At 34.3% G+C, this 17,341-nt stretch overlaps 1 protein-coding gene across 1 annotated transcript; it reads right to left on the reverse strand.

The window, feature by feature from the left end:
* Positions 1 to 1,735: 1,735 nt before the first annotated feature.
* LOC130621912 (uncharacterized) lies at positions 1,736 to 12,092 on the reverse strand. Its single transcript, XM_057437281.1, has 3 exons — positions 11,963 to 12,092; positions 11,425 to 11,604; positions 1,736 to 4,919 (listed from the first exon to the last, which is right to left on the reverse strand). Exon 3 carries the CDS (start codon positions 4,911 to 4,913, stop codon positions 2,814 to 2,816), a length of 2,100 nt encoding a protein of 699 aa, XP_057293264.1. The 5' UTR covers positions 4,914 to 4,919; positions 11,425 to 11,604; positions 11,963 to 12,092; the 3' UTR covers positions 1,736 to 2,813.
* Between the last annotated feature and the right edge of the window lie 5,249 nt (positions 12,093 to 17,341).

The following is a 17,341-nucleotide window of genomic DNA, read 5'->3' on the forward strand; positions in this document are numbered from 1 at the left end:
TGCTTAAGATTGTTTTTTTGGAGTTCCAAGACATTCATCATTGCCTTTTTTGCTTTAATTTCTTGATGAAGGTCAATAAGTTTATAACGCATCTCTGCAACCTCTGTAGAAACTAAATTGCATGCTTCTTGAGCATCCTCCACATACCCTTTTGTATCTTTGACTGATTTGTCCAAATCTTTGACACCAATTCCAATCATACTGCGGCCCAACACCCAGCCACCAATAGGTATTGCCGAAACTCCAATGCCAACACCAGTAAGGACCTTTTGACTTTTCTTTGACATGTGTAATTTTTCTATCGCCTTCTCCAAACTGTTTTCTTTTTCTTTGAGAATATTTTCGCAATCTTTTGAATACTCTCTCTGATCATTTTCTTTTTCTTCAAGTCTGCTAATTTCAATTGAAAATTGTTGTATATCGCATTGTATGTTAGCAATCTCTTGATCTGAACGACCAACAAGCATAGAAATTTCTTCAATTCTTTCTTGCAGTTCATCTAGGTGACTTTCACAGGTCTCTTTAGCGCGTGAAAGGTGATTGTATATACTTTCCACACAATCTTGAGCAGACTTAATAATGTTTCCTGACACATTTTCGCCGCGTAGAAGGTCCACCAATTCTACGAAAGCTTTAATGCCGCATATCGAATGCCGGTATGTGTCACTATAAAGGAGGAAAAAAGGCAACATTAAAAATCAAAATACAACAAAATTAAATTAGGTCCTTCTTATTTTTCTTAAAAAAATGTGTAAAATAATTGTGACACATGCTAAAAAAATAGATCTTAGAAATGAAAGTTTTTTGAAACAGTTATTAATACATTATTACTCGTGTGCTTGCGAGGAAGAAAACAAAACTACGGAAACACGAATAAGAAAATGCGAAATATTTGTATTCACTTGGTCGCGACGGGCAGTGAATTTTCCCAGCAGTCCTTTTACACCCTTTTTTACAAATATTGGACTATAAATAAAGAAGAAATAGGCCAACAAAAGAGATGAATAAAAAGGAAATTTGATTTCAAACCCTAGACTAACTGACCAAGTAAACACATAAATTTGGTCTTTTCAAAGTAAATAGTCAACGAGCAACAAGCACGTAACAGATGAGTCTGTACATGAGAGAGAGAGACTTTTTAACAACATTGTGCCACAGCTAAATCTTTGTATTTTGTAATTTCTCTATGTGTTCAAAATGGTAAACGAATCACTACTTTGTGCAAAAGATACACGGAAACGTGACTCCAAGAATGCAACATCAAAAAATTGGCAAATATGAAATCGTGATTCCCAGGATGCAACACGAAAAAATTGACAAATATGAAAGTAAAAATGAAAACAAAAACAAAAAATAAAAACAAAGGAAAAATCTAACTCGCTAGAATTTGTCATGATTCCATTGTCATTTCTTTAAATGACTAATTCAATGTTGTCTCTTGTGAGGTTTAAATTTTCTTTGTAGATATTTCTTTGCGTATTTATTACCTACAATAGAACAACAATACCTTTATGCAGTGCTTTATACTTAAAATCAAAACTATATGGCGCATGCCCATCATTAGGTAAGCCAACCAATAAGAACAATAGCTACAAGTAATTATTTATCAGACCATATTTTATTAAACATTTAAATACTATTAAATGTCTTAAAGTATTTTTTTCAAATAAGAACAAGCACTGGTAAAAATACTTAAATTTGCATTTTTAAAAATTTTTTGGGCGGTAATGAATACGGCTATCATGATGATAAACGTTATTAAAGTATATAGTACACATCCGTTAAATCGAATGCCGCTTAATTTTTTATTTCGCACAAATTTTGCGGTCCCTTGACTTTGGTCTAATCAAATCTTTTGTGTTGCCTAATTCGTTAATTCGAACATTTTGCGCTGTAATGAAAAAAAAAGACATTTTTTTTACAATAATAATGGTAGAATTTCTTTTAACTTTTCAAATAATTTTACTTTTAGTTAACCGACGTAAAGTTTTGCAAATGGTAGAGTTGATGAAACGGTTCTTTTATTTTTAAACGAAATGGGGAGATGATTCAATCATATGCAAATCACGTTGGTTGTTATCTCAACAAGCACTTTGCCCAGGCGAAGACACAAACAAACAAAGATAAATGATTCTTTAACAAATAAGTTGTAACAAATTCTTTAAACACCCTAGTCCTTAGTAAAGATTTTTGAGAAATTAGATCTGAATTCTTTTTTCCCTATTATCTGTAAGTTCAAACATTCACTAATTTGAACACTTTTTTCGTTCCTTTGCGTGTTCGAATTACTGGATGTGTACTGTAGCTTGATAAATACACCACTATTTAATAAAACAACAACTCCTCAACATGTAGATGCTGAAGAATGTAATGGGTAAGCCAAGTACGGATTTCTCGGTGTTTTCGTGGCCTATGAACAAAAGGGAATGCTTTAGACTGCAAAGGAGCATAAAAGTCAGCTTTTAATTTTTTACATGAAATAAAAATAAATGTGACGTAATAATTAAGGATATAAAAATTACCAAAATGAATTATAATTAAAAGCAGTTCTTGCGACATGACATCAAAATAAGCAAAGAGCAATGCGTAACTGTTTAATTTTGCGTGCACTAAAAATTTAAAATTAAAGAATAATTTCTTTCCACAATATTCTTTTTTTCCCAGAAAACTTTATTCTTTTTCTAGTTTGTAGAAAACGTGAAATGAAGCCCCAACACATTAATTTTTTTACTACATACTAAACGACACAAATGCAAACAGGGCAGAAGCTCGTTAAATAACACGCACAACAAAAAAAAAGAACAATTGACAAGTCAAAAATTAACGCCATATGTAGAGTAATCGTCCACAGTACAAGTTGGTCGAAGAGGAACGTTTTCCAAAGCTCTTGTAGCGATGCTCTTCACTTCAGTTACATCACTTTCAGAAAGCGCAGGAAGAACGCTTTCAAATTCTTTTTTGATTACAGTCATGCGATAATTGATCTTACGTTTAAATTCGGTGCGATGATCATTAATCAGTTTTTCAATCGCTTTTTGCGTTTCTTCACATTCATCCATTAACGCCATTTGTGCAACCCGTTTATCATACTCATTTTTCAACGTCAAAAGTTGACCCAGCTTGCTTACAGATCGCATAAGGTATTGATCAGACACTTCCCAATATCCTGATGCTAAATGATGTATCAAAGATGAATATTTCACGGCCTCAAATACTGTTCTGTATATTGTATCCCGCATAACGTCACTCATTTGGACGCTCTCTTTTAAATGTTGCTCACGTGCCTTCTCTGAATACCCTACAAATAGAGTCAGCTGAGTCTCCAAACCTGTTTTAATTAATGTAGAGATATGTGTAAAAAACTCAGATAGATGGGACCATTTCTCTTGAAGTATACCAAGTTTGAGAATTCCATCCTGTAAGATATCAATGATTTCTTTGTGTGTTGCTTTTTCTGCTTTAAACGCCGCCATTCTCACCAGACATTTAGTCATAGCTTCGTTATTTCTCATCATATCTTCAGCAGACTTTTCAAATTGCTTTTCAGCTAGTTGTAATCTTCCAGTAGCTGCTTCAACATTGAAATGTGCATTTCTTATTTTTTGCTTTGTGATGGATCCAGAAACGTTATATAAAGATTTTTTAGCCATATTTGGAGTACTACCTGACATAGGGTCCATCAGGAGTACTTCACGACATCTGAGATTAAGCTCATTAGACGCATCTGTTATGACTTGCATTTGTTTGTAAAGGTTTTCAGCTGCTCCAACGTTACCTTCTCTAACTCTTTTTTTGATATACCGACAGAGCTTGAAAGCCTCGTCACAGATTTTCAAAATCTCATTCTTGATTTTAAGGCTACCCTTTTCTCTCAGAACAATTTCCTTCTGGTTTTTGAAAAATAGTTCCTGAAAACCAAATGTTGAATCTTCATCAGCTGCAGTGATTTTAATTAAGTTTCCGTTGTGGTCAAAATATTTTTGAAATATTTCAACACCATCTGACAATCCTTTGCCGATTGTATAGAGTTGAATATCGTCATAACTGATTGATTTTTCGTTTCCCTTCGTGTCAATTGGTTTGTTGAATTCAGTCAAGAAAGAAAAATCACCACTGCAAATTTTTTTCCCAAAGCTAAGAACAGATGAAAGTGATTGAACAGCATTCGTTACACTCTCTAACACTGTCAATCCTAGTATTTCCCCTGCTTTTGGTAACTCTTTAATGGCTTCATCATATCGTGCGCTACTTTTCTTTACTTCCTCATTCATACGTTTATAATGTTCTTTATATCTCGATTTCTGCTCTTTCAAATTATCTTCTTTAATCTTTTGCATTTTTATTTGCAATTCTATGTTCCTTTTCTGTTCCTCAGTAGCTGAATACGTAGCGACACATGCTTGCTGCAATTCTAACACGAGATTCATAACGCTTTGGAACTTTAAGGCAACTTCATCTGATCTTGCTCGACAAGTATTGGCGATATCTTCAATTTTATGCAACGCCAGGGGAAGCATATGCTCGACATCATAATCAGTTCCCTCAATAAGTATTTTAATTGCAGTAAGCAAGTGTTGTGAAACATTTTTTGTCGAAAGACGAATTTCATCCATGCAATGATGAGCTGTGTTGAAGGCTTTATATCCTTCGCCATTAACTTGAGCTATGTTCGCTCGAAATGACTCTGGCCATCTTAATAACTTAAATCCATCTTGAGGTTGCTTTAGTGGAAAATCTTGAGAGTCAGATATGATTACAAGTTGTCCTAATATCGCAATCGTGAATGGGGCTGGTATTATTTTTTCTTCCCAGTTATTATACGGTTCCATTATAAATGCAGCATCACCAACGATATCTCCTCCAGTGGTTACTCTTTTACGTGCTTCTTCAATACTTTGGAGGTCCGACGACATCTTTATCTGTACATATATAAATAAACTTAAATTATGTTACAAGAGCAAAGATCACCTATCACTTTACACGTCTTTTCATGCAACAAGATGCTGGAATAGGCAGGAAAATGACAAACAAAAAAGGTCGGAGTGGATATTTTGTTGAGTATCGATGTGTCCCATCCTACTCTGTTCAAAAATTTAGTTAACATTTCGAAAGATGTGGTGATAATATGTTTGAAAAGCCCGATCGAATAGGGTGAAATTTCTTTTGTTTAGTGATTTTTATTCGTAAAATGCTTAATATTTGGCAGTAACACTCAGATTTATTCATTCTTATTTTCAAACGACAACAACGACAACAGCAACGACAGCAACGACAGCAACCACAACAACAACAGCAACCACAACAACGACAACAACGACAACAACGGCAATAACAACAACAACAACGACAACAACAAAGACAATGACAACAACAATAGCAACGACAACAACAACAGCAACGACAACAACGACAAGAAAGATGACAACGAAAACAACAACAACAACAACAACAACAATAATTCAACAGACGGTAGACTGTAGATGAATTTTTTCCTTTCCTGGAGGTCCTTTATGAGGTTTGCGACAACATTGTAAAGGGGCCTTTTTGCCATCAGGGAGATGACATCAAACTGGGTCAAATTGAAAAGAAAATACATAATGGCTGCTTTTGACGAGGAAGAATGTTGTAAACACAAGAAAATGTGGCGCTATATTTTCTTTATTTTGAATTATGCTTAATAAATGTCAAATTACTAATTCTTAACATAGTATAAACAGGATAAGATAAAAGTTTTGGGAACTACGCTTTAACCGTTTGTGTTACAAAGAGACAGAAACACCTAGTTTCCGTATTATTACTACTCGATAAATCCCGTGGAAAATGGAACAATGAAAAAGATACGCCATTTTGCTGACTTAAGCAAACTTACTTATCTATTGCCTCTAGTGTAGCAAGTTCTTAACACCCTGATCAAGAGAATGAATAGGATCGTGTGCTTTTGAGGGACAGTTACAAAAATATTGTGGTTCCATAGTTTTAAGATGACGTCATCAACCTGTCTATTCTAAAATAAGTGGGTTGACCTAGCTTTTGGAAATTGGTCCCCAGTTACCCAGATGATGTTATTTTTACCTATTTTCAAGTTATTACGCCCTAAACTTAAAGGTGCAATGCAATAGTTTTACTAATGATAGTTCAGTTTTTGACGTTAATAATGCAATAATAACCGATTACCTCGGACTGTACTGCAAAATATCGCCCGAGGTCTAAGTGCCGACCGAGCTTGCGAGGTCGGTGCAATGACTGAGGGCCTTTTTGTGGAAGATTTATCGGCAATGGCAATATGCTAAATGAATTGATTTTTGTTGATTTGGATGTGCTTTCAAAAACCGATCTGCTTTACATTTTGTGTAAACTTTTGTGAGGACGGACTATATATATTCCAAAAATAATATCTTTGTTTATTCAAAATTTACTCCTTTTTCTTTTTTGACATTTACGTTTAAAATTGTTGGTACATTGATCACTACAGATCATCACACTAAGAAAAATTTTTGTGTTCTTAACCCGTTATATAATTTTTACATTTTGTGTATATTTTTGTGGAACAGGGTAGTATGTAACCGAATAAATGATTCTCCAGATATAAATTTGATGCTTTTGACACTTTTAATTAAAATATTATTTTTAAGGTTTTCAACGTACTCAAACGTAATTACTTTATAAGGTGTAAATATTTGAGATGTGTCATTTCTGACTATATTATTATTGTTGGTGTTGTACGTGATTTTATACATTATTTTGATCAGCGTTTCAAGCCCTACACATTATAAGCAACGTGTAAACAAATTTCAGGGAAAAAATATTGTGTATTGACGGGTCCTGGTAGACGTCATCAAAATACAACTTACGATTCTCTTTTCCAATGTACCTGCCTAAGTGGATTTTACAGTGCAAATTTCTAAAGAAATTTTCTATTTGTACTTTAGAGGACTTTATTGACGTCAGCAAAATTTTAAAATTTTAAAACACTTATTCGTTTGCGATCACTTATTTTTATCAGCATTTCAATCTGCACGCATTACAGGCAACAGATAAACTATATTTCACCAATATTTTTTGTATTCACTGCTGACGTTAGCAAAATCTGCAAAACAACACCTAATCTTCTGCCTGAGTGGATTCTTCCAAGGGCCTTATCGACTAGTCTATATAATAATACGCCAGTTCTGTGTGTCTGTAACAGGCAAAGTGGATATGTTCATTTGCCTTTGATCTTACCAAAATTTTCTTTGAAGTAACCGAAAAATGCATGTCTAATATGTTAAATTTTCTGACGTTACGGCGCGACGTCAATAACACTACTTTAACGTCAATATCCTATATTAAATTAATGAAGCCATTACAGTGCACCTAAAACTTTGAGGCCAAATAACTTGGAAATGAGGTGGTGACGTCAATGATTTTTCACCGCGTGGGTAACTAGGGACCAACTAGGACCAATTTGGGTAATTTTTCCAAACCTGGGTCCCCGAATCCGTTTCGGAATGGACGGGTTGATGACGTCATCGAAAAACCTTCAAATCCTAATATCTCTGCAACCGTTTGTCAAAAATACGCGATCCTATACATTTTCTTGATAAGCGTTTCAAGACCTATACAATGAAGGCAGCAGGTATACAAATTTCTAAAAAAAAAATTTGGGGGGTTTGACTGGCCATTGCTGACATCAGCAAAATTTTAAAACCCTTATGTCTCATTAACTGCTTATCAAAAAGATATGATCATATACATTTTCTTGGTCAGCGTTTTAACATCTGCATAATACAGGCAACGAATAAACTAAATTTCGCCAAATATTTTTGCAATTGCACTGCTGACGTCAGCAAAAAATCTAAAACAACCTACTTCTCCTTCTGCCTAAGTGGATTTTTCCACGGGCCTTATCGACTAGTCTCTTATAATAATACAGAGCTTCTGTCTGTGACTTTTGCAAACTGGATAAAATTTCTTTGATAAAGTCTATAAAACATCGCCTATAAATTTGTTCTGTAAATTAGCAAACTTTGACGTTAGAGCAATATTGACGTCAAAGGAAAGTGTATTAAGATTAGGGAAGCCATTGCATTGCACTTTTAAATTTAAGGCTAAATAACTTGGAAACGGATGGAAATAACTGACGTCACCTCCTGCGTGGGTAACTAGGGACCACCTGGGACCAATTTGGGTAAGTTTCCCAAACCTGAGTCTCCCTGAATCCGTTTCGGAATGGACGGTTTGATGACGTCATCACAAAACCTACAAACCCCAATATCTCTGCAACCGTTTGTCAAAAGTCCATGTTCCTATACATTTTCTTGATCAGCATTTCAAGATCTATACGATGAGTGCAACGGGTGTACAAATTTGTTAAGAATTTTTTTTTGGAACTTTTGGTAGGGACTTTGCTGACGTCAGCAAAATTTTTAAGCCCTTATATCTCCTTAAGCGTTTGTCAAAAACATACGATACTATACATTATTTTGATCAGCGTTTTAACCTTTACACGTTATAGGCAACGAATAAACTAAACTTGGCCAAATTTTTTTGTACCTGCACTGTTGACGTCAGCAAAAAATCTAAAACAACCTATTTTTCCATTGTCCTTCTGCCTAAGTGGATTTCTCCACGGGCTTTATCGACTAGTATCCTATATTAAATTAATGAAGCCGTTACAGTGCACTTAAAATTTCGAGGCCAAATATTTTCGAAACAATGTGGTGACGTCAATGATTCTTCACCGCGTGGCTAACTAGGGACCACCTAGGACCAATTTGGGTAATTTTCCCAAACACTGGTCCCCGAATTCGTTTCGGAATGGACGGGTTGATGACGTCATCAAAAAACCTTCAAACCCCAATATCTCTTCAACTGTTTATCAAAAGTACATGATCCTATACATTTTCTTTATCAGCGTTTCAAGATCTATACAATGAAGGCAACAGATATACAAATTTTTTAAAAAAAATTTAGGTTATGACGGGCCATTGCTGACGTCAGCAAAATTTTAAACCCTTATATCTCATTAACCGCTCATGATCATATACATTTTCTTGATCAGCGCTTCAAGCTCTACATAATAGACGCAACGTGAAAACAAGCTTCTCAATTATTTTTTTTGTGAATGAGTTGCTGAAATCATCAAAATTCAAATAAGGCTTCTTCTTCATTTTTATACTGCCTTAGTGCATTGTTCCACGGGCCTTATCGACTTCTCTTATAATAATACAGAGACTGTGTCTGTTTGTAACAGGCAAAGTGGATATCGTCATTTTCCTTTGATGTCGCCGAAAAACTTATGTCTAATTTGTTAAATTAGACATACGTTATGGCGCGATAACACTGGCGTCAATAGCACGTCATCATAATTTTTAAACCTTATATCTCCTTTTGCGTTCCTCGAAAGCACAATACAATAAAAGAATAAAATAAATTTCTCTAATTTTTTTTGGGATCTTCGCTGCTTACGTCATCAAAACATCTAAAACAACCTTTTTTCCATTGCCCATCTGCCTAAGTGGATTTCTCCACGGACCTTATCGACTAGTAATAATATAATTCATTAGCACTACTTTTGTTAACACTTGAGGTCAAAGTTCGAAACAGTCCTGTCTAAAAACAAACATTCTATTTGGAATTCGAAAGTTCTATAGAATAAAACTTTGTAAACAAAACATTACGATGTTAGACACGTACAGAATAATGTGTAAAGTTGAATGCGCAGCTAAAATATAGTTACAACGAATATTGAAGTAACTTTTTTAACTAGATAGCCGGCCAAGAGTAACATGTGCTTTAACGAGTTTTATTTTGACTCGGTAACCACAAAGCTGAAGGAACGAATCTGAAAAAGAGAGGAGATGTATTTTTTTTTTGATTCTGTCGTCCTGTATTTAGCATTTTTGATGAAACTGGATATCAGATCATCATTTTTTATGGGCAATGTACCTAGTTAATGTAGCCATGTTGAAGAAGCATCCAGACGGAATGTTGCTGAATCTGGTTATTTTAACTGTTAAACTTGACATTCTTTTGTTTCTATCCCATGAAAATGTTTTTATCGATAAATGTATTGTAGGAGTTGGATATATAATCATTTGCAATGTTTGTTAAATATTTTTTTTCGTACTTGTTTACATTTTAACCTACTATTTTTCTTGACGACGGGCAATACCGCAAAATATCGGCCCGTCGTCAAGAACGCTAAGCCAATCAGAATGCCTACAAAGCCGTATTGCCCGCTTCAAAAAATCTAGACGGTTAACAAACTAATGTAACAATGGCAACTAATGGCTAATTTGTCAGTAAACAAATATGATATATAAAAACATTCTTTTTACAAAAGTCACAGACAAAAATCCACTTCGGCTGAAGAAAATGAAGAGCATCTGTCGTTTGAATTTTAATGGCATAAGAATGACCCGCCAATATAACCTCGTCCCCAGGGTCTTGTGGCCCCTGAGCCGTTATTACGGAACCTATCAGCAAGGTAAAATGCCCTGGGAATAAGGCTGCCGTCAATACACAAAAGAAATTTTTTAAGAAATTTGTTTAGATGTTGCCTCTATTGTGTAAAGCTTGACATCGAGAAAATGCACCGGATCGTATGATTTTGAAGGATTTTTAATGACGACATCAACCCGCCTGTTCCGAAACGGGTGTTATGACCAAGCTTTGGGGAACTTACCCAAATTGGTCTCCGATGGCCCCTAGCCCTGTTTGAGTCTTTATGTATCTGGGGAAAGGTGACGTAACAATAGTAAAAATGATCAATGTACCACGTGACTAAAACTATGGACCAACTTGTTCTCAACTACAAACGGCACGTATCAGCTTGTCTCGAGAACCCATATCTTCTCGAAACATTTTGAAGAAATAACCATAAAAGTTGCAATAGTCAACAATGGTCAAAAAGAACAGACATCAAAATTTCATGTACTAGCAGAAAACGCGGAAATTTGTTATGCTCTATTATATTTATGGTATCGAGAAAAATAGCTTCGCCGCACTCATCTCGATGGAGCTAGCTTTCGCTCCGCTCCCCAAAAATTTAACAAAGTATATATGCATGTTTAAAGTTTGTAGTTATTTGCAAACTTTGCAAATTTGATGTGCTACTTTTGCAATTTAAATAGAAAACGCCTTAAAATAGAGTCATTTAAGTCTAAAAAATCTTAATGGATCTTAACATCGGGCGCCATTTTGTGTCACTTGAACTACTGCAGCGATGGTAAATTTTTAAGCAATGTTTAGTGTTCAACTCTCTTTGTACTTTATACTTTATTTATTAAGAAGGGACTTTTTAAACTTTACTGGTTAAAATATTACTTGGAATATCAGGAAGGTGCCCCCTACCAACTAATAGCACATTTTAGCTAAGACATACTCTCAAAACATACTTTCCTCACATTTTCAATGTTTCTAAAACAAAAAAGCACTTCTTACCTTTTTGTATCAAGCTTTAAACAGCTTTAACTATCGTGTGATCTTTCTACCATTTAATACGAGGTATAATCAGAACGTATATCTTTGCATGAACATCTCATGTTTATTAAACCTGGTTTTCACATCGACGTGATAGACATCGTGCCATACAACCATAAAAAACGTGCACCATGCCATATACTAAATAATGTGGTAATTAACGTAATGAAAACCATTTTTTAATCTTTTTCGTCGGCTATTTACAGGGGGGTTCAAACTTGAATTTAGCTTTAGTGTTTATACAAATCAGGCTATAACTAATACAAATTTCGGTTAAACCACAAGTAACAATTTGTAAATTAAACTAAGATTTCAAGATCATATTTAAAATTTTGTTAGGTACGCATGATAGCAATTCTAATAAAGTTGCTACTTATAGAAGCTAAAGCAAAAATTAAAAGTGCTTCGAATCGCTCTTTATCTTTAATGTGTAAAAAACAAGTAAACAAAAGAAATTTTTTTTAGCAAAGCAGAAAAGCGACCACATTAGCAAACTTACTTTGAACGCTACTTAAAAGGATAGCATGTTTTTAATATGCAGGTGGAAACCCTCCTCTCCCATAATGTTGTTTAATCACACGTTTTTCATAATTCACAAAACGATCGGCTATCTACTTTTTCGGACAATATTATGTTTAAAGCAGTCGTCATATCACTGACAATAATATATATTTATTCCTATAAAAAAAGTAAAAATAAATAAACAAATACTAGCTACGGTTATAGCTAATTGTTCTTTGAGGTGATTTAAGTGTAATGTTACGCATATGTAATTGTCAAGCAACTTAAAATATCTTGCAAACGTAATCCATTATTTGTATTTGAGGCTTACGAAAGGCCGGACGATTGGGATCCAATGAGTCAGCTTGCGAATCTGGTTGATATGCTTGACTTACTGTCATTCCAGTTAGCGAGTCAAATTATGTCTTGAATGAAAAACAGTTTTGGAAACGCATCCAGTTATGTTATAGTTGGATATTCTTTTATTTTTGCATGCAGAAACGAAATGGGGTAATTCAACTGATACAAAGGAAAATAATATGGACATTATAATATTGGCATAAGAAAGTAGGAACTTTTTGAAGTTGCTGTGGAAAAGTTAGATAACATTTGAGTTTTTGTAACAAAAATACCTGTCACAAATAAACATAGTAAATCAAATAAGCATAAAAAATCACTTACTATTAAGGTAACAATGAATACTTTCTTCCTTTTTTTGTGTGTTACGATAATTCACATGTTTTCGTGTTGCGATAACTCTCATGTTTTCGTGATACGATAACTCGCATGTTTGCGTGTTACAATAACTCGCATGTTTGCGTGTCACGATAACTCGCATGCTTGTGTGTTGCGATAGCTCACATGTTTCCGTGTTACGATAACTCGCATGTTTGTGTGTTACGATAACTCGTATGTTTTCGTGTCACGATAACTCGCATGTTTGCGTGTTGCGATAACTCGCTTGTTTGCGCATAGTCTGAAAATAAACGGTTTTTAAAAGGGTTACTGCTACCTTAACTAGTATTTTTGTGTGTTATTATAATTGTTAAAGTATTTTATTAAGTAGCATTTTTGCGTGTTATTTAAAAACTGACACCTCATATTCTGCTTGTTTAGCCAACTTGCTTCCTATAGGCGTGTCACTTATGGGCCACCGTAGATACCACTGCATAGTTATTGAATGAAGTTTGTTTTGAAAAATAGAATCCACACAAACAAGTCAGGAATCGTTATAAGCAAAATCAGTTAAACTAATAACGAAGTTTGTTTAAGAGTATTTTGTGTATAGAGTAATATGGGATTTGTTTCAAAGTAAGGGTGTTTAACCCAACCGCTAAGAGGTACTCAAACCAAGTCTTAAGGATACGGTAACCCCCTTAACACACACTCAGTAAATTTAAAACATCTCCAAATTACGACAAAATTATTTTTTTAAACATAATATTTTCTAAAAGATTGATAAATTTTCTATAGGATGATATATTTTTTTAACAAATAGGTAAAAAATTCTTTTTAACATAAAAAATAAAAAATTAGATCTTATGCACAAAAACGATTATTATACGAGAAAAAAATACTTTACGAGAAAAAGCGTTTTTTTCGACTTTTGATTACCTCTTTTATTTAGAAATAAGAAACACGATAAAAAATATTTTAGGGGTTGATGACCGAGCCACATCATATGCTCGTCATGTTTCAGAAACCTTTGTAATGTGTTCATATGAGAGGCGAATCAACTCGTCTTGCCGAGATCTCGTTTATTTCCACCGAGATCTTGGCAAGGCGGGATGGAATTTTACCATGTAAACACACCAGCTAGGCTAACCAGGCTGCCTGTTAAAATTATTCTTTTGTAGAAAGCATGTTTATTTTTGTATAGAAATGCCAAAGATATTGATGTTTTTCTTGTTTTATCCAACTCCCTGATTTAATTTTATAATTTTTATTTCATAACGCTTTACAAATCATTTTATGAAATAAGATTTTTGAATAAATTTTTTTGAAAAAAATATGGATTAAAAGGGGTTACCTTATCTTTCAGCAATAGGGAACTTTCGCAAACGAACTGAAGACGGACTGCGACTTTTTATTTCCATAGTTGTAGCTGTTGCAGTCCGTCCTTGGACTGTTTTTAAAAAATAATTTTGCAAAATTAAAAACACATCAAAACAAGATGGAGGATTTGCTTTTGGACAAGCTGGAGTTAGGTACAATTGATGATATGAAGAATTTATCCTTCTTCCAGAAACAAACATAAAAGATAACCCCACTTTTTCGTACTGATTTTACTCTAAATTTTTACTTAATAATTGGTATTAAGTTAAAAGTTGGACCGACTTTAGATTTGGAAAGGCACACCTTATCAGACTGAAAAATGCTTTTAAGTTGGATAAGACAGTCATAACAGAAAATTGCTAAAAAGTCGACCGCTAGAGGCGCTTCGTCTACTCCTAAATAGGTTGGCATTTCCTTGTAGGTCTTCCGGAAGATCAGTTCAAGATCTATCTCTCATTTTAAACAAAATTCTGGATCTAATTCATGACAGATTTTATCATTTGGTATCATCTTTGATCATTTGATCAGCTTTGACTGTCAAGTGCAAATTTAAAATTATTTGCAGATACCGTTTATAATAAAGGTGCTCCACTCGGCAATTGATTGGGTTTTATTAATGGAACGCTAAGACAGGTGGCTAGACCAAGTGCTGATCAACGACATCATGGATATAAGATGCAGTCAGTTAGTGGTCTCCAGTTAGTACTCCAAATGGTCTGATAGCTTATCTGTTTGGCCCAGAGAAGATTCTCGCTATGACAGTTACGTGTTCCTACTGAAATGAATACTAAACATATACTTAAAAGCATCGTATCTCTCTCTAATGATCCTCTTGTTAACCTGCACAGAAGAAATTAAAACAAAGCAAATAAGCAGATGTACGTAAGCAGTTCGGTTACTTTGTTTTTTGATGCATAAATGACTGCAAATTTATTGGATGAAAAGCGATGTATTTATTACCTGCATAAAAATACCAGCGTTTATGTAATTAGTCGCAATGGTGTCCCAACATTTTCCTCTCAGCAGTGTACCTTTTTGTGTACACTGCTTAGGATTTTCAGCCAGGATCTACTTGACTTGCTTAGTACGGTTCTTTTTAATTGCTCCTCTAGATGTTTAACGCTGGGTAACAGTTTTACTTATGGCTTGACCCCGGGCCATGGCTAGTATAGTTAAAATTTCATTTAAGTTCCTCTTGGATCTTATGCTTCCCTAAAAAACTTTAAACGTCATTAATGGCTATTTTACCCTGTAAGAGTCCTGTTTATTGTGTACACATGCCCATTTTCTTAAAATGAAATTAAAACAACTACGTCACGCGTTAGTGGTCTATTGTTTTCTTACTTTAACAGTGTGCTTTTTTATACCGCCATCTTTATCTGTGTAGCATGCCGAATATGGTACACTCCAATGTTGATGACTTAACAAGGCTTTTAAATATAGCTACGACTAACTTCGCACGTTGCAGATATAAAGGGCGTACCAGTGTCTGTCGACACCATCCTCGTCGTCAGGGTTTGTTGCCTGATGTCAAAGCCACTAGCGCTTACTTGATGGCTAACAAGACCTTAGTACAGGCTACTGTTCATAACCAGCATATTGCTTACTATGAGTAATAAATAATTTGTCTTGCTGTTACAATTACTGCGGCTACTAAAGGGAATTTGATCGAGTCCTCGTTCTTTACTTGCACATTACGTTGACGATAGATTCTGGTTGTCTATGTTTTTAACTTTACAAAGTTTTATTTCAAACCAAGTTATTATTTGTCTCTTTGGGACAAAGTTGTAAGCCTTAGATGACTTCTAGCTAGTTATATTTTCAATGAGGAAACAAAAAAACTCTACCAAGGGCTAGCTAGATAAGTATATATAAAATAATTTACCAGGTATTATAAATAATGTCAGCAAAAGAGCTAATTTTTCATAAGCAAACCGGTTGTTATGATTAGGCTAAAAAATAATACATTGCATAATTTTTTAGGTTCGTACTTTTTTAGAATAATAATTTAATAATTTCATTTCAGTTGTAAATCCTTATGTGGAGTTTTTAGATTTGGAAGTTAACAATAATTTCTGGATTTCGTTTGACTGGTGGCTTTGTGGTAGAGCGTTCGCCTTCAGTGCCAAAGATCTTGGGTTCAAAACCCGCCAATTCATGCCAGAGATGCTAAAATATGAATCGATTCTTTCTCCTTCACGTTCAGAATTAGAATAAAATGGATATCTTAGGGGGTTGTCTAGTTGAGCGGTTGTTGTGACTGATGTGGCAGTTTTTTAAAATTTTTTTATCAATTTAGTAGTACGAAATAAACAGAAAAAATGTAATGAAAAATAAGATTTATTTCTATTTGCTAATGGCTTATAACATCTGCCTATGTACATTTTAGCACGATATTGCCTAAATTATGTTTTTACAAAGCTGAAAAAGGAACCGTTTTTTTAATATAAAATGTCAACAATGAAAAAATCTGCCAAAATTACATCTTTCATAAAAATATTTACTACTCGACTTACCATTTCTTGGCCAATTTCATTATCCATTTTTCATAGTCTCCGCCATCTTTTTAGCAAATTGTTGCATATATTATGACGCGTGAATAAATTATCTATACCGGATGTAACCTCCAGGGATTTTTTTGGCGCCGTCTTTGATGTCAAAAAGAAAGAACCCCTGGTGACGAAGTTCTGTCCACACGCAGATAAGCTTATCCATGAAACGAAAAAGTTCCGTATCTATGCAAAACCTAAAACCGTTTCGCTCCAATTCTTTAACAGCAAGCTGTGATCAAAATGGCGATTTTAAAAGGTAAACAAAACGCTCACGTTTCACTTGATGGATTAGGTCAGTCTTTCTTACTTGGCTGTACATATTATATTTCCACAACGTGCAAGCATGGTATGATATCACGTGATGTGTAGAAGAATGTCTTATATTCTAAAAATCTGAATTAAATCAAACCAGTAACATGCTATGCTTCTTTGTTTTGTCTTGTTTTTGTCTCGTTTGCCTATATAAGTGTAATTATTTTTCGGTTGCCTGAAAAAAGTTATGGTTTATGACAAATAGCTACGTTTTATGGATTGAAATTCGTCGTAACTGTTATTATGCGTTAAATAAATTATCATGGTTTACCATATTGTTGTGCTTATTACTAGCCTCGCTATTTCTTGATCATGCGGCTATTGATAGTCATAGTGTGGTCATGAATTGTTCCCACTGTTATTCGTGCGGTTTTGTTGTCAAGCATTTATGGAGTTTGTTATGGTCACAATGCTAGCAACTTTATTTGTGCAATGTTTTTTTATTTGTGTGATGCTTA

This window comes from Hydractinia symbiolongicarpus, chromosome 12 (genome assembly GCF_029227915.1).
Source record: "Hydractinia symbiolongicarpus strain clone_291-10 chromosome 12, HSymV2.1, whole genome shotgun sequence".
NCBI classification, from domain to species: domain Eukaryota; kingdom Metazoa; phylum Cnidaria; class Hydrozoa; order Anthoathecata; family Hydractiniidae; genus Hydractinia; species Hydractinia symbiolongicarpus.

Coding starts and splice junctions, on each gene's coding strand:
- LOC130621912 (XM_057437281.1), bottom strand. CDS start 4,913: ATGTCGTCGGACCTCCAAAGTATTGAAGAAGCACGTAAAAGAGTAACC.